Genomic DNA, 22,437 nt, shown 5'->3' with positions numbered 1-22,437 from the left:
CGTAGGACAAAATGTTATCTTTTATTGAGAAACAATAATAATCCTAAAAATAAAAGATTTTTGCACAGAGATTATTCTCAATTAGATATCAGGTAGGTCTGTCACTCGGCATGTATTTTTTTTCTTTTCAAGTGTTTCTCTCTTGAATAATTTGTATTTTATAGTTTCCTATATAATTGATTACTTGTGCAATGTCATGAGATTGTATTGGAAAAAAAGACTGTGATTTCAGGTTCTTCACAGTTGGATCTAAAGAATGCTGCCTCCTTTATATACTGAAAATGATGGCTTTTTTACTATGCTCATAAAGCTGTATAGTTTAGGCTACAATACTTTTTAATGTCATCTATAGGTAAGCATGATCGTGTATGTATGCACAGTGGAGTAATGTTTACTATCCTCTCAACCCAAGCTCATTTGGTTATGTCTACTGTGCTCTCACAGAAATAAACTGACAATGATGATTGACAGTGGTTATTGTTTTATTGAAGGACACACTTACTTGCAGCTCTGTAAGACTGAGCTGTTTTCTTGTCTTCATGAATAGGCTACACACTACAGGTGGTTCTGACCAGTGACCAGTGCATATGGGGGTTGTGGTTACACTGTTTTTGTATTTAAAAAAAAATCATAAATAAATTAAATACAATGATGTAATCCTTCCTGTTGCTCTCATGAAGTCGAGGGAGGAGGCACAGGAGGTATGTATATCTGATAGAGACCACTCTAATCAGAGCAATGCTGCCCAGTGCCCACCTATATAAAGGGGGTCCCCTTTGTTCTGGCAAAGCCGCGATGATGCTGCCAAATGACATTGTGTTATCAATTAGTACAAACGTTGTGTTTAGCCTATCAACCCCAGAGTTGACGCTGCCTGCCTGCCAATCAGGGCGGGATCTCGTGCAGGAGGGGGCGGGATCTCGTCCAGGAGGGGGCGGGATCTCGTCCAGGAGGGGGCGGGGTTTGTTTTTGTCCAGGAAGATGGGTCAGAGTGAGGTGGGGACATGGGCAATCATTTAGCTTAGCTAAGGTAGCCAGACCAGGCGAGTCAATTATTGATAACTAGTTGAAAGGCTCAATCCCTAAACCTTACCTCTCTGACACCCAGAATGGACATCAGCTAACATTAACAATGACGGGAGAGAAGAAGAAGAAAAAGCGGCTGAACCGCAGCATTCTCCTGGCCAAGAAGATTATTATAAAAGATGGAGGCTCCACTGTGAGTTAAATATTTATTTACCTTTCTTCTTTGGCTGAGTAGCAGTATAGCGATATGTGTTATAATTGTTGCAATGCGAGATATTTGTCGCAAGATGTTTTGTTGTGAAATGAAGGAGTAATGCCCGTGATGTCCGTTTGTTTGGTTCAGCGGCCTGAGCGTTTTTTTTTTTTTGCAATTGTCTTTTTATTCAACAATAAGAACAATAATACAACAATTCAACGACAACAAAAACAACAAAAGAAAAACATTAAAAGGAAAAGAAAAAGCTACTGCTGTCATGTCTCAAGTCTGTGCCTGAGCGTTTTACACGTCAGCTGGATGTGTTCGTCCTGTCAGACAGACTAGCCGGGTTACACTAGGATGTGTTTGTCCTGTCAGACAGACTAGCCCGGGTTACACTAGGATAGGATGTGTTTGTCCTGTCAGACAGACTAGCCGGGTTACACTAGGATGTGTTTGTCCTGTCAGACAGACTAGCCCGGGTCACACTAGGATGGGATGTTCGTCCTGTCAGACAGACTAGCCCGGGTCACACTAGGATGGGATGTGTTCGTCCTGTCAGACAGACTAGCCCGGGTTACACTAGGATAGGATGTGTTTGTCCTGTCAGACAGACTAGCCCGGGTCACACTAGGATAGGATGTGTTCGTCCTGTCAGACAGACTAGCCCGGGTCACACTAGGCTAGGATGTGTTCGTCCTGTCAGACAGACTAGCCCGGGTCACACTATGATAGGATGTGTTCGTCCTGTCAGACAGACTAGCCCGGGTCACACTATGATAGGATGTGTTCGTCCTGTCAGACAGACTAGCCCGGGTGACACTAGGATAGGATGTGTTCGTCCTGTCAGACAGACTAGCCCGGGTTACACCAGGATGTGTTTGTCCTGTCAGTCAGACTAGCCCGGGTCACACTAGGATAGGATGTGTTCGTCCTGTCAGACAGACTAGCCCGGGTTACACTAGGATGTGTTTGTCCTGTCAGACAGACTAGCCCGGGTTACACTAGGATAGGATGTGTTCGTCCTGTCAGACAGACTAGCCCGGGTTACACTAGGATAGGATGTGTTCGTCCTGTCAGACAGACTAGCCCGGGTTACACTAGGATAGGATGTGTTCGTCCTGTCAGACAGACTAGCCCGGGTTACACTAGGATAGGATGTGTTTGTCCTGTCAGACAGACTAGTCCGGGTTACACTAGGATAGGATGTGTTTGTCCTGTCAGACAGACTAGCCCGGGTCACACTAGGATAGGATGTGTTTGTCCTGTCAGACAGACTAGTCCGGGTTACACTAGGATAGGATATGTTTGTCCTGTCAGACAGACTAGCCCGGGTTACACTAGGATAGGATGTGTTTGTCCTGTCAGACAGACTAGTCCGGGTTACACTAGGATAGGATGTGTTCGTCCTGTCAGACAGACTAGCCCGGGTGACACTAGGATGTGTTCGTCCTGTCAGACAGACTAGCCCGGGTGACACTAGGATAGGATGTGTTTGTCCTGTCAGACAGACTAGCCCGGGTGACACTAGGATGTGTTCGTCCTGTCAGACAGACTAGCCCGGGTTACACTAGGATAGGATGTGTTCGTCCTGTCAGACAGACTAGCCCGGGTCACACTAGGATAGGATGTGTTCGTGCTGTCAGACAGACTAGCCCGGGTTACACTAGGATGTGATGTGTTCGTCCTGTCAGACAGACTAGCCCGGGTTACACTAGGATAGGATGTGTTTGTCCTGTCAGACAGACTAGCCCGGGTCACACTAGGATAGGATGTGTTTGTCCTGTCAGACAGACTAGCCCGGGTTACACTAGGATAGGATGTGTTTGTCCTGTCAGACAGACTAGCCCGGGTTACACTAGGATAGGATGTGTTTGTCCTGTCAGACAGAATAGCCCGGGTTACACTAGGATAGGATGTGTTTGTCCTGTCAGACAGACTAGCCCGGGTCACACTAGGATAGGATGTGTTCGTCCTGTCAGACAGACTAGCCCGGGTTACACTAGGATAGGATGTGTTTGTCCTGTCAGACAGACTAGCCCGGGTTACACTAGGATAGGATGTGTTTGTCCTGTCAGACAGACTAGCCCGGGTTACACTAGGATGTGTTTGTCCTGTCAGACAGACTAGCCCGGGTTACACTAGGATAGGATGTGTTCGTCCTGTCAGACAGACTAGCCCGGGTTACACTAGGATAGGATGTGTTTGTCCTGTCAGACAGACTAGCCCGGGTTACACTAGGATAGGACGCCACTGCACAGGTTGGACAGATAGAAACGAGCTATAGCAGCAGACGTTGTTAGCGTGATAAGCTAGCCAGAAACTGTATAATAGTTATGTTTTTGCTTTTTTTAAATTAGCTATCGGTCAAAAAAAGAAGACATGTCTTTTTTGTTAAGCTTTGACACTTTTGCGCCTTATTAAATAGCTGGATGCTACAAGTACAACAAGGCGATATAATCAGACATAATAAGTCGAACACCATCATCATCATCATCATCGGTATTGTTGACAATTTGGGTGTGTTGCTTTGCGATACTGTCAAGCCCTTTTTTTTTTTTTACAATGACATTTATATTCGAAGTTTGGGGATAACTTCCCGTTTCATATCTTAGTGAACTCAGAAGTTGGATAGATATGCGATTCAATCATGAATTGAGTCTCATAATTTTGGGTTGGCTTATTGAAGCCAAAAGGTCAACGCTGATATCAGAGATACTTGGTCTTGTTGTCCATCGGCTAACGAACACAACTGAGAAACCACTTGTGTGTTATTATAGCTAAAGCTTGGGCTAGCAAGATATTTGTCAAGATAACCATATCTTTCATAAGTCCCTTAGTTTCATAATTGCATCAGAAGATTGAGTCTAGGCCTATTGCAGGTCGTGCCTTCCTTGTTTTATTGTTTGCTGATAAAACATTTTTTTCTGAACTTGATACATATTTGTTCGTGGACTAAAGTTCATATCCATGTTTCATGAGTAAGCCACATAGCCTATACCCAAATTATAAGTGGAATGTAATTAAAGGTATTCAATTAAATGGTGTGTGTGTGTGTGTGTGTGTGTGTGTGTGTGTGTGTGTGTGTGTGTGTGTGAGAGAATAAATTATGCTATTTGACAGGTGTAGAATAATAACGATGATACTTAATTGATCCCTGAGGGGAATTTATCTTTTTGCACAACCCCTGCAATGGTAATGGTGGTAGGATACCTTTAGATATGATGCCAGGCCAGCAACCCTCCAGTCACCAGTTCACCCCCGGTCCCCCCTGGGGTGGGGACCGAACCAGCGACCTTACGATTGCTGGCGGCCGCTCTAACTTCTAGACTACCAGGCACCCCCCATATAGGCTTAATGATTCCAATAACATCCAATAACATTACATGTTTGCAAAACCAACGCCATTCTGTTCTCATCACACCTTTTCACAAGTGTTGATTAGCTGGCAAGGACAGTCATTAACACCTCATGCTATGATTTGTGCGAGACTTCGTTTCAACTGTAATCTATCTTCAGTTTGCAATCTGTGTGATGACTTGGTTAGGGTTGAAATTGGATCTTATACCATTTCACACAAGGACACACACAGCCTAAATTTCAAATGGTTTTCGTGTTGGTAAAGACATTGCAACACCCAACATAAGCCACGTCATTTTTTCAGGCCCACTGTGCTGTTTACCCAGAATGTTTTCAAATGATGACAAAGGCTTTTTGTTATCATGTCCGCAACAGGTGGTGTTCACAGATTTGCGATGGGGGGGGGGGGAGGGAATCATCTCTTTTCATCAAAAGCAGTGTTTGCTCCCTGTGCTCTCCCAGTGATAACCCGCCACAGCAGGGGGCCGTCTGTGTTCCGACGGCGTTGTCTGTCTGTCTGAGCCTCGCTGCATGGTTAAATGACAAACCACATGAACCGCTACTGTCTTGAGCTGGGCCTGGCCTACTTTACGGCCACCATGCTTTTCACACCTCCTCGCCTTCCTGGCAAGGCTCGATATCCGCTCTCACACCCATCACGCCATTCACTCGGACAACAGGAAGGATCTTATCGACCCATTCAGAATGAACAGTGTTTCTCTGTCGGGGAAAATGTTTTTGTTTTTTCTCTCATTCTCTCTCTGAGAACGTCTTGTTGTTATCCGATTCACATTCCGCAGATATTGTGTTATGAGGAGTAGGTCTGTGTCTTCAGTTAAACAGGTCATGAGTGGTAAGAGCTGTCAAATGCTTCTCTGTTTCTTTGCTCATTGTCTAGAGAGGCTACTACTACAGGTACTACAGCACTAAGCAGGCCCTTCACTTGTGTGGTGACTTGAGTATGATGTTTACTGCCTCTCAGCTAACAGTTGTCCCCCTCTTCCTCTCCCTCTCTCCCTCTCTCCCTCTCTCCCTCTCTCCCTCCAGCCACAGGGGATCGGCGAGCCCAGTGTGTACCACGCTGTGGTGGTCATCTTCCTGGAGTTCTTCGCCTGGGGGCTGCTCACCACTCCTATGATCTCGGTAAACCCGCTGCCCTTCCATTCACGCCCACTTGACAGACAGACACACACACTGTTATGTTAAGGGGTCCCTTACATGACTGTTTATAATGCATTCATCCTCCCACCCACCCCTTGGTAATTCTTTCATAAGGCCAGCCAGGGAGTGACATTTCCCATTGCCTGGGATGAGGCAGCCCCACAAACATCTATGAATAATTGAATCCTAATCAAATGGCGACGAGGGCTGGATGACGCACTCTGTTTTGTGGATGAGAGACCCTGTGTCGGCAGACCCTGTGCTGGCCCAAATGGATTGGGAAATATGAAAAGGGACATCAAACGTTGCATTGTTTGTGCACCATCGCTTTGTTGAGAGGCTTATCAGAGAGAGAGAGGTGTGGGAGCGGGGGCGGGGGGTTAATAGACCAGTGTGTAGATGTTGGCTAGACACAATCAGGAACATGTGACCCCAGTCAATGGAAAGGTTTACTAAGGCCTATCATTTCAGCTAAACATACAATAGCCAGTGAATCATGGAATATATGCATTGTTTAACTTTGACTTAACTGAAGTCCGCAGGCTTCTGTGTTCTTACTTTCGCTAGACTTTTTCTATTTGTGTGCGTGTGTGTGCGTGTGCGTGCGTGTGCGTGTGTGTGTGTTTGTGTGTGTGTGTGTGTGTGTGTGTGTAGTGGTGATCTTGGTGGGTTTGCTGCTCTTTTATCTCCCTGGGATGCTGGAGAGGTGCTTCACTACTCCTGCTGAGCCCCCCCCCACTTCATTAGTAACTAGCAGCAGCCTTTGCTGCCTCACTCGGGCTCCGCCCCTGTACTCCCCATCCAGAGCCTGTGTAGTCAGGGGAGCTGGTCTCCAGGGGACACGCAGGCTACTGAAGCTACCCATGTGTGTAGCCAGCGGTCCTCCTGAGCGATAATCAGCCGTTGTTTTCTTTCTCCCGGTCACGCTCGGTTCGGTTTAATTTAAACCGAGGGTCATGTTCACGCTGGTGTCGATGACACCTCCTCCACTCTGCTCTTAATAAGAGCTGCCTAACTACTGTTCTCTCCGATGTGATAGACTTTGAACCGTGTTGCATCGATTCAGGTCCGCGCCGTTGATTGACCTCGTCTGATCGCGGCTGAAATGGGCGTACATGTGATGGTCTGATCCGTGAACGTGTTGTTTTGTAAAGGAAGGAGGGATAGGGATTCTATGCCGGGCGACTTTGATGTGTCTCCAGAGCAGCCTATCAATAATTAATTTATCTCCAGTCATTACAAAATGTAGGCTAGAATTTCTGATGAAAGAAATCGGAAATGATTAGGCTTAGTGGAAGAAAAAGAAGGGAAAAAAACAAAACAAAAAAGGTTTTCCCTTGTGTTTTTTGAAAAGCCAAGTGAAGATGTTTAAGTGCCTGATTTTATTTTCAATTAAAAAGTAATGCACATATTCATCGTTCAGGATGCATCAATCAATGCTCTCTCAGTAAAGTTAGCTAATTGTCACTTGAGAAACTCTGCAGATGCAGTATAACTGGTTCATTGTTACCAGACACAGTAGTAGGAGGGTGGAGGACGGACAGACAGACAGACAGACAGACAGACAGACAGACAGACAGACAGACAGACAGAGATCAAGAGTATAGGGATGGTTATATGGTACTCATTGGGGCCACTGTCTATAACATTGAGACCTGCTCCTAATTGTGATTTATGGGGTTCCTTTCCCACTGTGACAAGGTGTGTGTGTGTGTGTGTGTGTGTGTGTGTGTGTGTGTGTGTGTGTGTGTGTGTCTGTGTCTGTGTGTGTGTGGGTGTCTGTGCGTCTGCGTGTGTGAGTGTCTTTGTGTGTGTCTGTTCGCTCGTAGACACATGTCAGGTGAATGGATGACACAACGATGAACTTGGTGGTGGAACCATCACTCATTCAGCATCAAAACCCAATATATTCTGACCTTGAATCCAACCCCACCTGAGAACTCTGCATGGAAACACACTGGCCCTCCCTAGTTAGTGTGTATATTCTAGGTTGTGTCCTCAGGGGGCCTATATGCCTATATAGCCAAAAACACCATCCGTCATTCCCAACTCCTTAAAAGCAGGCTTGTCTTCATTCCACTGGCGCGACCATCACCTAGGACGTGCTCGCTCTCATTTACACTTACTTTTTTGCCATTTAGCAGATGGCTTTATCCAATGCGACTTACAAGCCATACGTGTGTCCAAGTAAGTGAATCATCTATCCATCAGTCGTCATAAGAAACAAGTAATCTATGCTAGGAGGACCAGGGGCCATTAGTATCTCCTCGTGTCTCTGACTGACAGAGGATCAGGTGGGGAGGGTGGTGTGTGTTCAGAGGTGCTGACTCCTGGCCTAGCTCTAGTGTGAATAACCCTGAGATGGAAGCCAGCTGCTGGAGGTCAACGTTCAGGGTGTGTTACACTGTAAATGAAGGACACATCGGCTCATGACGCTTTATCTGTGTTTGCGTTCCCAGGTCTTACGCGAAACATTCCCTCAACACACATTCCTGATGAATGGGTTAATTCATGGTGTCAAGGTAAGATAAGGCAATACACACACACACACACACACACACACACACACACACACACACACACACGCCCCCCCCCCAAAAAAGGTGTAATGTTAGTGTAACTCTCTCTCTCTCTCTATCTCTCTCTCTCTCTCTCTCTCTCTCTCTCTCTCTCTCTCTCTCTCTCTCTGTGTGTGTGGGTTAGATAAGGGACTCTTACTCACTGGCGTCATGTGTTTAATCATTTGCTGATGGCTGTGATGCTAGTACTAGCTGCTGTAGCACTGGTGACATTTGCTACTTTATGTTACATTTTAATCTCCAGGCTTCTACTTGTACAGTATGTCCTAACTCAGGTGGGAGTGGTAGGCCTCACTGTACATGCTGTAGCTTTATGTTTCAATGTAAACATGGTTAGATACACATTCACCCAATGCTCAGCTCAGTGATCTCTCTCTCTCTCTCTCTCTCTCTCTCTCTCTCTCTCTCTCTCGCCCCTCCCTCGCCTCGCCCCTCCCTCCTCCCCCAGGGCCTGCTATCCTTCCTCAGTGCCCCCCTGATCGGAGCGTTGTCGGACGTATGGGGGCGCAAGTCATTCCTGCTGCTAACCGTCTTCTTCACCTGCGCCCCCATCCCCCTGATGAAGATCAGCCCGTGGTGAGTGAGCCCGCAGATATCACAGCTCTTCGACACGAACCGGTTTTCATACAAATGCATTTAGGCTATAACGAGTCATGTCGCACAATGGAAATACACCTGAATCACCAAACAAAAGAAAACTAAAAGTAAATTATCATTGTTAACACACTCAACGTTTGTTTCCAAACAATGTCTGATATGATTAGACGGGTAGCCATCTAGATAGATAGTAAACTAGGTGGCTCCCAGCCCGTTGCACCCAGACTAAGCCTGCTGTTGAGCTCTCAGCGGATCATAACAATGCTAAGAGTAGGCTTAGTCTGTACCTCTGTTGACATACAGTAGAGACTAGCAGTGGCATTAAGAGTTCTGTTTCAGCTGACACGCCTCCCTCATGTCCTCCCCTCCTCCTCCTCTTGTCCTCCCCCCTCCTGTTGTCCTCTAATCCTCCCCTCTCCTCCTCCTCCTCTTGTCCTCTCCTCCTCCTCCTCTTGTCCTCCCATCCCCTCCCCTCCTTGTCCTCCCCTCCTCCTCCTCTTGTCCTCCCCCCTCCTCTTGTCCTCCCATCCTCCTCCTCCTCTTGTCCTCTCCTCCTCCTCCTCTTGTCCTCCCCTCCCCTCTCCTCCTTCTCCTCTTGTCCTCCCCTCTCCTCCTTCTCCTCTTGTCCTCCCCCCTCCTCTTGTCCTCCCCTCTCTTTCCTCCTCAGGTGGTACTTTGCGGTCATTTCCATGTCCGGTGTCTTCGCCGTCACCTTCTCTGTGATCTTTGCGTATGTGGCCGACATCACACAGGAGCACGAGAGGAGCACAGCCTACGGTTTAGTAAGGCCCAGAACAACATCCATGTCCATGTCTCAAATGTGTGACTAAAGCACTGAGACGCCGTTAGTGGCATGCTGTCAGATATGAGCCACTACCATCACCCATTGCTTTTCATGAGCACTGCGAACATGTTGGATAAGATTGATATATATGTACTCTCACAGAGCACTTTGTTAGGAACACTATGCTAATACTGGGTAAAGGCCTCCCTTTGCTCTCAAAACAGCCTCAATTCTTTGTGACATTGATTCCACAAGATGCTGGAAACTTTCCTTTGAACTTTCCTTTCTGGCCCATGATGACATGATTGCATCACACAGTTCCTGCAGATCTTTCCGGTGCACTTTCAAGCTGTGAATCTCCTGTTCTACCACATCCCAAAGGTGTTCTATTGGATTCAGCTCCGGTGACTGGGAAGAACTCATTGTCATGTTCATGAAACCAGTTTGAGATGAGTTTTGCTTTGCGACATGGTGCATTATCATGCTGGAAGTAGCCAGTAGAAGATGGGTACATTGTGGCCATGAAGGGATGCACATGGTCAGCAACAATAGGCTGTGGCATTCACGTGATGATTGATTGGTATTAACAGGGCTAAAGTGTGCCAAGAAAACATTCCCCACACCATTACACCACCTAAATGAATGAGAAGGTGGACAGGTGTTCCTAATAAAGTCCTTTTGTGAGTGTATATAAATCATATCTATCAATCTTATCTATTACACACACACGCACAACTAAAGGTGTGTAATATTAGTGTAACACCACATTGTTCCCCTCCCCTCCCCAGGTGTCGGCCACGTTTGCGGCCAGCCTGGTGACCAGCCCTGCCATCGGGGCCTACCTGTCCCTGACCTACGGGGACACGCTGGTGGTCATCCTGGCCACGGCCATCGCCCTGCTGGACATCTGCTTCATCCTGGTGGCCGTGCCAGAGTCCCTGCCAGAGAAGATGAGGCCGGCCTCCTGGGGAGCCCCCATCTCCTGGGAGCAGGCCGACCCCTTTGCCGTGAGTAGAGGGCCATCGACTGTTATTATTTTTTTTTTATTTTTTTTTTCACTAGCTCTGTGACTGTCACTAGCGTTTGGCGAAAGCACACTCCCATCTTGGCACTAAAAAATGACGATTACACGCTTAATTCCCCATGAACGTTCCAAATTGCATATCTCTGCCTCTGGGCTGTCATCATAGCAGTGTTTACCGTAGTGGTCGTGGGTGTGTTGTTTGAGGTGTCGGTGCTCTCTCGTCTCTCTCTCTCTCTCCCAGTCTCTGCGTAAAGTGGGCCAGGACTCCACGGTGCTGCTCATCTGTATCACGGTGTTCCTGTCGTACCTCCCAGAGGCAGGACAGTACTCCAGCTTCTTCCTCTATCTCAGACAGGTACCACCACACCCCCGGCTCCACATACAGCCTTCATCATGTTCATCTGCTACTTACATTTTGATTTGTTTTTACCATTTAGCATTTACAATTAGCGACTACAGGGACAGTCATTATTATTTTATTTTTTTTATTATTTTTTTTTATGAGTGGGGCAGTCCCACTCATATTTTTTATTTTTAATGACAGATACAGTGAAGATTTTAGATAGGAAGGATGGGTGAGAGAGAGGAGGGATGACATGCAGGATATGTCCCCGGCCGGAATCGTCCGGAATCGAACCCTGCGGTTACATGGTCTGCGCTTAACCCGCTACGCCACCTAAGCGCCCCTACAGGGACAGTCTTCCTGGAGTAACTCAACTAAGGCTAAGTGCCTTACTCAACGGCACACTAGTGGTGGTGTTCCCAGGTGGGATTTGGACTCCTGATCACCACCAGTCCAGCTCACTATCCACTAGGCCACCGCTATCCTCAATGCTGCTCCTGCTTTGTTGGAGAGCAGTTGTCCGTTGTTTCTTATCTAAACAAGGCATGTTATTGTTGTGATAGTGGTTCCAAAATGTGTATCTGATACAGCCAAGTTGTGACCATAAATAATCGGGGAAGAAGCACGATCGGAAAGCATTCGAGGGCCTGAAGGGCTAATAGTGCCGTAACCATGGAAACGTTTCCGAACCAAAAACAGCAGTCGTTTGTTACCCACACTATTGCATGACACCAGCAGGTCTTTATTGAATAACTTACGTTGTTCTGTTTCTAAGCGGAGCACATGCAGTGGTGCATCAGCGGGAATCTGAACTAGCAGTATTATAGCCCCACAATAATGTTTCTGTGTTTTGTATTTTGTGTATGTGGTGTTGCATGCCCACCCTGTATGCACGTGGTCCTCTGTAGCTCAGTTGGTAGAGCATGGCCGCTAACTATGCTTAGGTTGTGTGTTCGATTCCCCCGCTCGGACCATAGATACTGAAAATGTATGCACTCACTGCGATGTAGGTCGCTTGGGGTAAAAGTGTCGGCTAAATGCCCTATAATAACCAAACGTCCCCGTGGGGATAATGAAGATTGACTTTGCTGTATCAGTAGATCCGTGACGGGTTGTTAGGAGCCTGTAGCCTCCAGTCATGAATGTGGTCTCCTGCTTGTTCAAGCTCCCCAACTGTTGTTTTTGTGTCCACAACGCCTGCTGGGTCCTACGCTCGCTGACTTGTCAGGCCAGTCTGACTCACAGCCGTGGAGGGGGGCGGATGTATGTGTGGGGGGGGGCGGGTGTGTGTGTGTGTGGGGGGGGGGGGGGCGGGGGGGGGTCTGGGTGAGTTCTCAACTGCCCTCTGATGCAAACTTTTGGAACGGGGAGACGGCCCTTCCCACCACACCTACCTCAGTTCCAGCGGCCTTTGTCCTGGTTTCCTCTTTTTTTCGTTTGTTGCAGAAGCGGTTTATCATGATCGTATATCCCTCCTCATTCATTGTCATGATTTACTCTCCGGAGTGTCACAGCAGCTGTCCCCCGCCGGTGTGTCTGTGTCGAACAAGATAATGGAAACAGGTTTGACCTGGATCCACGCGAGGAAAAATAAACGCCTCTTGTGTTTAGTCGAGGATTCGGTTGCAAAGCGGGATAACGTAAATACCGCAGTCCCACAGTCAACGCATTCCTTACGGTTGTAAGGAGGTGGATGAAACCTGTAGCTTGACATCCGATAGAGATGTCTGAACTGTCCCTCTCTCGGTGTGTGTGTGTGTGTGTGTGTGTGTGTGTGTGTGTGGCCATGCCAGAATGGTCTTGTCACAAGGTTAACCTGTCGTGTGTTGTCACCTGAAGGTCATACGGTTTTCGTCCGAGACGGTGGCCGCCTTCATCGCTGTGGTGGGGATCCTCTCCATCGTGGCTCAGGTACGAGGACGTGGACCTTCTCTACGTTGACCTGTTAGTGCCCCTCATGGGAGGCTGGTGGAGGTAGACGTCGGAGGATGGGGCTCATTGTAATGTATGGAAAGAGGAAAGACAACAGAATGGTCCAACACGTTTCTAACATTTCTCTGGAGTTTGATTCCATTCCATGTATTACAATGAGCCCGTCCTCCACCGCCCCCACTGGTGCACGTCTTAGGCAATAACTAGAGTGTTTCCTGGTGTAGTTGCATGGTTACTCGGTGCCCTAGCCATGATATAGGTTGTGATTGTCATCATAGTTGTGGTTGTTATCGTCATCATAGTTGACTAATATATAGTTAATTGACATCATAGTTCATTATATATATATAGTTAATTGACATATATTTAGCATACGTAGTTGACATATATGTTATACTTAGAATATGCAAATAATGTACCGAAATGTTTGTTTTAAACCAAATGTTTAGAGTCCTAGTATTTTCATTGCCTGTCCCTCCTGCCTGCCCTCCTTCAGACGGTGGTTCTGGGGATCCTGATGCGCTCCATAGGGAACAAGAACACTATCCTCCTGGGCCTGGGCTTCCAGATCCTGCAGCTGGCCTGGTACGGCTTCGGCTCCCAGCCCTGGTTAGTGTTCAAGTTCAGGTTCATTTGCCATATGTAACAGGTACAAGTGCATTGGAATTCTTGGTCCCTGCTTCTCTCTATACATTTCCTCATCGGCTTCTAGTTAGAGGAAAAATACAGCCAAGTTTAAAAATATTTAAATATACAACCAAGTTTAAAGATATTGTGCAAGAACAAAGTCATAGTCAGTGTGCAAGTTTAAGAGTGCAGTGTCCTTGCTAAGTACGCTGTTCAAATGTACCTCACTCTCACACCACGCTGTTCAAATGTACCTCACTCTCACACCACGCTGTTCAAATGTACCTCACTCTCACACCACGCTGTTCAAATGTACCTCACTCTCACACCACGCTGTTCAAATGTACCTCACTCTCACACCACGCTGTTCAAATGTACCTCACTCTCACACCACGCTGTTCAAATGTACCTCACTCTCACACCACGCTGTTCAAATGTACCTCACTCTCACACCACGCTGTTCAAATGTACCTCACTCTCACACCACGCTGTTCAAATGTACCTCACTCTCACACCACGCTGTTCAAATGTACCTCACTCTCACACCACGCTGTTCAAATGTACCTCACTCTCACACCACGCTGTTCAAATGTACCTCACTCTCACACCACGCTGTTCAAATGTACCTCACTCTCACACCACGCTGTTCAAATGTACCCCACTCTCACACCACGCTGTTCAAATGTACCTCACTCTCACACCACGCTGTTCAAATGTACCTCACTCTCACACCACGCTGTTCAAATGTACCTCACTCTCACACCACGCTGTTCAAATGTACCTCACTCTCACACCGCGCTGTTCAAATGTACTATGCAGGCTCATGTCACAGTTTGGTTATAAGGCTAGCGCCCTTTTGTTTCCCCCCTGCTGTGCTTTTGTAGCCTGTCTGAGCCCGTCTGGGCCCAAACCAGCCCAGCGCTGGAGCACTGGCCCCGTCAGACCACTAGAGGGCAGCGGAGCATCAGCTGACTGTAATCCGCCTGCCCGCATCGCCGACGATGGCGCATGTTGAATAGGTCATATTGTGAGGGTTGTTTCACATGAAGTCAGCTGAGGATAGTTTACCTTCTCCTCCTGGGTTTCACAGCAATCTCATGTTAGTTGTTTTGGCCCTGGGGGAAGTAGCTCTGACTCGCTGACCTCCGTGTTGATCCTGGAACAGCACATTGTCTTATTGCTGTTGTTCTTGGCTCCGGGCGAGGCAGCGGGAGCGGAGTTGAACAGAGGCCAAACTGATGTTGTCTCGGGGGGATATTCTGGTCCGGAGGATTTCCGTGATCACCAACTTATAAACGTTCTGCTGCTTCCTCTTTCCTTAGTGGAGGAGGGTCATATTTACATACTAGGATATAATATAACCAATGCAGGGCCAGAATTTACTGAATGGAATGTTTCCATTGTTGATCTGGCCAATGGGCCTAAGCGAAGGGTCAGGAACTGTAGTTCTGTGTGTTCTAATGAAGTGTGCGTGTGTGTCTGTGTTTTGACATGGTGTGTCTCCCCTTCTCTCTCTCACCCCTTCTCTTTCTCTCTACCCCCCCCCCCTCTCTCTCTCTCTCTCTCTCTCTCTCTCCCCCCAACCCTTGTCAGGATGATGTGGGCAGCTGGAGCAGTCGCGGCCATGTCCAGCATCACCTTCCCCGCCATCAGTGCCATCGTGTCCCGCAACGCCGACCCCGACCAGCAGGGTGAGCTCACACACACACAGATCACACAGCACAACCCAAACCATGTTAGACAACTGCGTTTGCCTGAATGAATGTAAAGAGTGTAACCTCATGTACTTGTTGATGGAATGCATTAGTGTTTCCCACATGATTTTGTGAGACTGTGGCAGGTGGGGGTGGGGGTGGGGGTGGGGGTACTTTTGGTTCGTTTTGTGACTGGCGAGACAAATTGGACTATGGCGGCCCACCACAGTCTTGTCTGTGTATGGGAAACACTGATGCATGGCTATCAGAGCATTCAGCCTGACGTTGGTGTGTTGTGTGTCGTGTGTGTGTGTGTGTGTGTAGGCGTGGTCCAGGGGATGATCACGGGGATCCGGGGCCTGTGTAACGGCTTGGGCCCCGCCCTCTACGGCTTTGTGTTCTACCTGTTCCACGTGGAGCTGGACCCGATCGACGCCTTGGACAACCCAGACAAAGGGGCCAAAGCCAACATGGCCAACCCCACTGACGAGGTGAGCACAGGGACCAGTCTACACTTTCTAAGCACTTGTGTGGTTGTGCTAGAGCAGGGGTCGGCAAGCTGCAGCTCCAGAGACACATGCGGCTCTTTTGCCCGAGTCCAGTGGCTTTGACCAAAAATTATATGGAAATGAAATAAACCTTTTAATTTTTTTTACATTATCATTTTCATTCATCATTGTTGTAAGTGATTCTTACATTCTCCAATTGTAAAAATGTGTAGCCTATACACTGAAAAAGAAATCAATAATAATAATAAAGTTTTGATATTTAGTCAACTAAAATGTGCATCATAGCCTACATCTACCGCCCAGGGCCTTTTTTGAAGCTGCACTTCATGGTGGACATGACAAGTCACCTAAACACGCTGAACAAAAGTCTCCAGGGAAAGGGAAGCACGGCCCTGCAGGTGCTGGAAAATGTTTTCGCATTTGAGCGCAAGTTGACAGTGTTCACCAGAGTTTAAAGAAGGACACAACCACATCAATTGTGATTATTTACAAAGGTCATCGGAACGCAAACTGCATTTGGGGAACGATTCAGCGAGTACAGAAAGGAAAAAAACGACACCATCCTTCCGTGTCACACCACTGGACACTGACCCATCCCTGTTGAACATGTTCTCATTCACAAGAGTAAGTCAACCTTGAAATTTGACTGACTGGCGTAGCTGACAAAGACGTATGGGTGTCTGACAGCCCAGCTCCAAGATGTCACCTGTCAGAAGGCCGTTCTCGCTCCACAAAACCACAAATTGAGCGATATTGAAAACCTCCCAGCATTTGAAACATGGAACGCTGTTCCCGACAATTATATGAACATGAAGAAGTATGTATTTGGAGTCCTGTCTTGACATCTTTGGGTCAACGTACTTGTACAAGCAGGTTTTCTCAAGCAGGAACAACGTAAAATCCAAACATGGCTCCCGCTTCACAGAGGAGAGCCTGAAGTGTTGTGTGAAGATCAAAGTGACATCTTACAGCCCTGATATCGAGAAGATCAAAGTGACCTTCAGAAACAGAAATCGTATTTAACGGGTGAGAACACTATCCTTTCATAGGCTATTATCTTTGCAACAAAGTATCTGTTTTAGCAAGTTGTAATTCTGTCAATGAATTGAATGACCCGTAGCTGATCCCGAGGGTTGATTGCTGTACGTGGCTGAGGAAAAAAGAAGAGGATTACCTCGCACTGAATTGGACTTTAGTCAAAATTGTATTGAAACATGGGGGTGCGTAGGTGGTGTAGCACACTAAAGGAGCACACCGTATCATCGCAAGGTCTCTGGTCATCCCCCTCTCTCTCACCCATCCTTCTTGTCAATCTCTACTGTCTCTATCCCAATAAAGCAGAAATGCCCTAAAAACATGTTAAAAAAAGAAAAGAAAATGAAACCGTCTATAATTTCATAAATGCAACAAAACATGGTATTTTTCGTAGATGCAATGTTAAAGTACCAAATAATCATAAACAGCCCACTGCAAAGTAGTCACATGTGGTGAAACATTTGAATGAATGCTTTTTCATTTACACCTGTTAGTAATGTCGATAGGCTAATTTAGACGTAATAGGCTGTGTAACTTTCATTATTAGGCTCAAATATGTTTCCCAGACGGGGACAAAATTGGGCACAAAAATGCCTGTTTTGATAGTAAAGGTTGCCGACCCCTTTGCGAGAGGAATGGATAGGTGTAAGCAGCATGGTGACAATCCCACCTAGACAACAGACTTAATTATTTCAATAGAATCCTCTTCAGATGTACATAATAATGTGTGTCTTCAACTGTTTGTTTCCAGCCACCATTAGAGGTCGTGAACGATGGAACAATTTGATACAAACACCATAAGACATACACTTCCACCACCAAACACCCTAATCACCTCTGGTTTCTTCCCCCCCCCCGCCCCCCCCCCATTCAGAGCTCCATCATCCCAGGTCCGCCGTTCCTGTTCGGGGCGTGCTCCGTGCTGCTCTCCCTCCTGGTGGCTCTGTTCATCCCTGAGCACAGCGGGCCGGGCGTGAGGCTCGGCGGGTACAAGAAGCACAGCAACGGAGCCCAGAGCCACTCCCACGGCCCCCAGGGCAGCGGGGCGGAGGGCAAGGAGCCTCTGCTGGATGACAGCAGTGTATAACCCCAGCCCGAGGGGGGAGGAGGGGGACACACACTCTCCACCTGCCCCTCTCATGGACCGTTACGCACACACACACAAACACACACACACACGCGCGCGCACACACACAAGACACACCGTGTGGCCTCTTCCGAGTCCCGGGAACGTGTGTGTGTGTGTGTGTTTCCACAGCACATAGTGGGCCGTCCTCTGTCTCAACACCCCCTCTGAAGCTAGGGTAGTGTGAGGACTTTCTGTGAGCCCTGAGAGAGGGAATGTGAGAAAAAAGGAGAGAGAGAGAGAGGGAGGGAGAGGCTGGGAACTGTGTGGAGTGGCTTATCTCAGCTGGACTCGGCCCTCAGCGCTGTGAGGCATGGACAGTGTAGAGAGGATGTGGAGGCTTGCTCTGCGAAGACGCACGGGAGCAGGACCCACACACGTGATTTGGTTTGGTTTGGGTGAAGGCTGTCTTAATTGTTACTAAGCCCTGTGTGATTCTTCTTCTAACCCCCCCCCCCCACACACACACACACACACACACACACACACACGGCCCGTTCAGTGAACAACCATGTCGTTTGTCCTAAAGAAAGAAAAACACAGGTCACAGCAACAGGTCGAGCTCTTCTCTTACTGGCCCAGTTCACAAGATAACTTCTGTTGTGGCGCTTTTTGTTGTGACTGAACTTCTGTCTTCATGTCTAAGAGGGTAGGGAGAGCAAGTGTTCCTCTGTGGTATACTGTATAGTTGGGAAGAGAGCTGCCGTATACAAGAGGAGAAATTAGTCTTCAGATTAGTCTTGGAGAGGCACTAATACCGTCCCTATTGACCGTACAGAGTTAAACATAGGACATTTTTATGGAGTGACTACACTACAGTCTACTTGAAAGAAACATTTCAGAGACGCCAATTTTCATTGAATATAATCACACTTGCCAGAGAGAAGTGTGTTGAGAGACCACTTTATTAGTCATAACACTTTCCAATCCAATGTTTACCTGCCGATTTAGCTAACTTTTACAGTTTTTGGTTGTATATTTTCCTGTGTTCACACTACTTAAGGCTAGTTGTGCTTTATTAAAGATAAATGTTGCCTTGGAGTGACTTCATATTAATATTACGTAACCTGTATGAAGACCGTGGTCTGAGACGGCTGTAATGGTTTCTATTGCTCCCATCGGAGCGTCCATACATTTAATTCTTGCTTTTTCTCTTCTTTCAATTCTACTTCACCTCTTCCTCTAATTTGGTACAACTTTAGTTCAAAACAAAGGCTGGCAGGACTGGAGCTAGTTCATTCAACAGAACGCTTTCGTCTGTATTTTTGGTATCAGTGTGAGCACTGAAGTTGATTATAAAACATATTTTGGATAATATCATTAGGTTCAGTAAGATGAAATATCACTTGTACTGCTGCAGTAGGACATTTAAAGGTTAAATGTGATGTATTATCATAGAAAAAGGCTACACATACATGTGGTATTTGGATTTAGTCTGTAAACTATTTAACGAAGATTTATGATGTTTTAGCTCCCATGTACTGTAAATTGTAATTGGGGTGCTTGGCATTTCTGTCGTTGATCGCAAATACATTTCAGATACTGTATTTCCAGTAAATCTTTGCTGTTGTACTTTTGAACGATTTTGCTATTTGTAAATGAGCCTCAAGTGCATTGAAATCACCAAATCACAACCTGAACTGAATAACAGTTGGTTTCAAACTGTACAACATTTATCGGAATTTCAACATACTTTAGATTTTTTTTCTTTGTGCCATATTTTTTATTGTATGACTGTTTTGATTTTGTCTGTGACTGCTTTTACTGTTTCGTTGTTTTGTATGTGTTTCATTTGTCTTCATTTGTTGTTACAAATTGGAATTCAAGTGCTATTTATGATAGCTTTTAACACTTGAATGTCAAGCATTTTATTGTCCTCCGTCTTGATCTCTGGTTTAAAAACACATTCCTCAGTGGTTAACTCACTTTAATAAGCTTATTTCTTTTTACAGAATTTAATCAATTGATGACTGTCTATCATCCAATGTTCTAAGCTATGTTAACATACCCTCTTAAGATGCTGTTTATAATTTCTGAGGAAAGGTTAGCAGACTTGAGGCCATTCACATTAGCTTCTGTTCAAAATGTTTGTAATAAAATATCGGACCAACCTAAGGAAAGTCAATTATTAAAAACCCTACATTAATTCATATGATTCTGCACCAGCCCCGGATGCACACATATATACAGTACACAATCAGATGTCTCCTTATGAGAGCAAATGTACAAAAATACCTGTACGTACCGTAATTGTGTCTATATGTATGTATGTTTAAGGAGATGGCAACTTATACAGTACAGTCTATTAAATGGTGCAACTACATTTCTCAACCTCTCTTGCTAGCCACTTCTGTTTATTAATACAGTGTGCTCTGTGGCCTGAGCCCCCCTCTGTGTGCCTCAAATTAGCCAAGAAACGAAAACGGCAACATGAGTCAAATGGTGGATATAATGTAAATATGGGAAACTAATGACAAACTATTTATTAAAGGTTTATTGTACATTGCGCTGTGTGCATTTGTTTCGTATATGAGTATGTGTGTGCATGCGTGTGTGTGTCTTTAGTAATACTGACAGACAAGTACCCCAGACAAAACAATAGAGATGAAAATCTTCCATAGAGCCACACGGTGACAGCAGTGAGCTAGAGGCAAACTTGCGTAGGTACTTGCATCCAGTCTCTCAGGTGCTGAATAACAGTTGCTACCAAGTGCAATCAAGTTATTGTTTTTACCCAATCTTAATTCATCTTCAATCTTTTGGTTTGACACCAGAGCTGTAAAAGTAGGAAGGAAATAGAGATGTTTGGTTTACTGAAAAGACTTAGTAGTGGAACTCCCATAAGATTCTTGAGGCTGGACAGCCTTCGTAACAGGATCTGAGCACCTAAAATGACTACTGTCTGTAAAATGACAGTAATCCTCATGTGATTCTTCTATTGAGACTTCCCCTAAATGTATAGAGGATAATCACTCCTTACGTAGCCTGGTTTCCTCGTTATTTGAATGGTGTATATCATTATGGAATGTGATGATGCCTTGGAAAGTCCTAAATAGAGCAGCAGGTGTTGTGTGGTCTTAACTCAGGGATGGAAGAGATACTAATAAGAGTCTTAGCCTTAATCCTCTGTCATTGTCTCCTAATGAAGCCGACAATGGTCTCGGTCTGCCATATGGATTTGGTAATGATGCACTCATCAGCACAATGGCCACTCTTAATTTCTCACAAGATGATCATTTTACACTATGTTATGGTATTCAGACCTGGTCATCTTTTAGCGCCCTGGTATCTGTCATTTAGCCCCTGGGTATCCGTCCTTCGGATCCTTGATCCATAGCTGAGTGGATAGCAGCGACTGAATATCTTATTGTTCTGGCACTCAGGGGCCACCTCAGAAAAGCTCTTTCACACAGAAAATGATTCATCTATTCAACCTGGGGAAAGTTCGAGATTACTGAAGTTTATGTTTAAACGTGGGATCATATGGGTAAGATGTTAGTATGTTGCAGGAGTGTATGGCTGATCATATCACTAAATCCTTTCTAGCTTTATGAAAACATTGATATATTCTATTGATGAATCTCAAGCTTGTCGGCTGATGTGCAGAATGTCCCCGAGGACAGTGTGTTCAGACACAGTGTGTCTGCTGGCACCGCCGGGTTTGATAAAGTCAAATGTTGTGTCCATGATCTCTCTGTTGTGGCTGTACAGTACGTTCTGTCTTGATAGTAATTGACATACAGTGTGTATCACCAACAGGAAGTCACATTTATGTAAACCAGCTCCTTTCCCTTCTTGTTTTTTAGTTGTTTTTTTGTTCCTAGCACCAGGTGAGCCCCCCCTCCCAAATTCCGTTGTATGGTACCTGTACTATATCAATGACAAATAAAGACCATTCATTCATTCATTCATTCACATGCACAAACAAAATAGTCATTGTATTTCCTAACTGATTCAAGGGCTTATACAGTAAGCTGTGACCTTCTTATTGGAGGTTGGATATTTCTCAAATTGCTCTGGTAGTAAATATTGTTCCCTTGTTGCAACATGTTGCACCTCGATTGTCATACACCTATTGATTCATCATATCTGCTTTGGCTCATTCCTGCACCTGAGATTGAGAGCCTGTTAAATGGTTCTGACAGTCTTCTGGCAAGGTGGGTGAGAGTAAGCATGTTTTGACAAGAGCAACTTTACTTAGCACTTTATAAACTTTATAAAGTATTACCTAGTCCAAAGCCGAGGTGCGAGTGAAGTGAGTGGAACAGCTAGAATGTCAGTGTTTATTTGTCTGTGACAGTTTGTGGAGGAAAAGATCCATGGGGTTCAGGAGACCCAGTGGAATGTATTGTGATGCAGAGACACTGTCATCGCACATTTACCTTTTCACCACAGATTAGGTGCATGAGACTGGAAGAATGCTTACATGCTTCAAAAACATTTC

At 46.0% G+C, this 22,437-nt stretch overlaps 1 protein-coding gene across 1 annotated transcript; it reads left to right on the top strand.

Moving 5' to 3' along the window:
• Positions 1 to 1,084: 1,084 nt before the first annotated feature.
• mfsd14a2 (major facilitator superfamily domain containing 14A2) lies at positions 1,085 to 18,440 on the top strand. The gene is made up of 12 exons (XM_080546664.1): positions 1,085 to 1,219; positions 5,630 to 5,725; positions 8,203 to 8,265; positions 8,771 to 8,898; positions 9,587 to 9,701; positions 10,492 to 10,710; positions 10,969 to 11,082; positions 12,910 to 12,981; positions 13,499 to 13,611; positions 15,223 to 15,320; positions 15,648 to 15,814; positions 17,742 to 18,440. Exons 1-12 carry the CDS (start codon positions 1,133 to 1,135, stop codon positions 17,952 to 17,954), a joined length of 1,485 nt encoding a protein of 494 aa, XP_080402790.1. The 5' UTR covers positions 1,085 to 1,132; the 3' UTR covers positions 17,955 to 18,440.
• Positions 18,441 to 22,437: the final 3,997 nt, after the last annotated feature.

Source organism: Nansenia antarctica, assembly GCF_963989245.1.
Source record: "Nansenia antarctica genome assembly, chromosome: 16".
NCBI lineage: Eukaryota > Metazoa > Chordata > Actinopteri > Argentiniformes > Microstomatidae > Nansenia > Nansenia antarctica.
The sequence above is the reverse complement of the archived record's forward strand: the minus strand, read 5'-3'. Positions and strand labels throughout refer to the sequence as shown.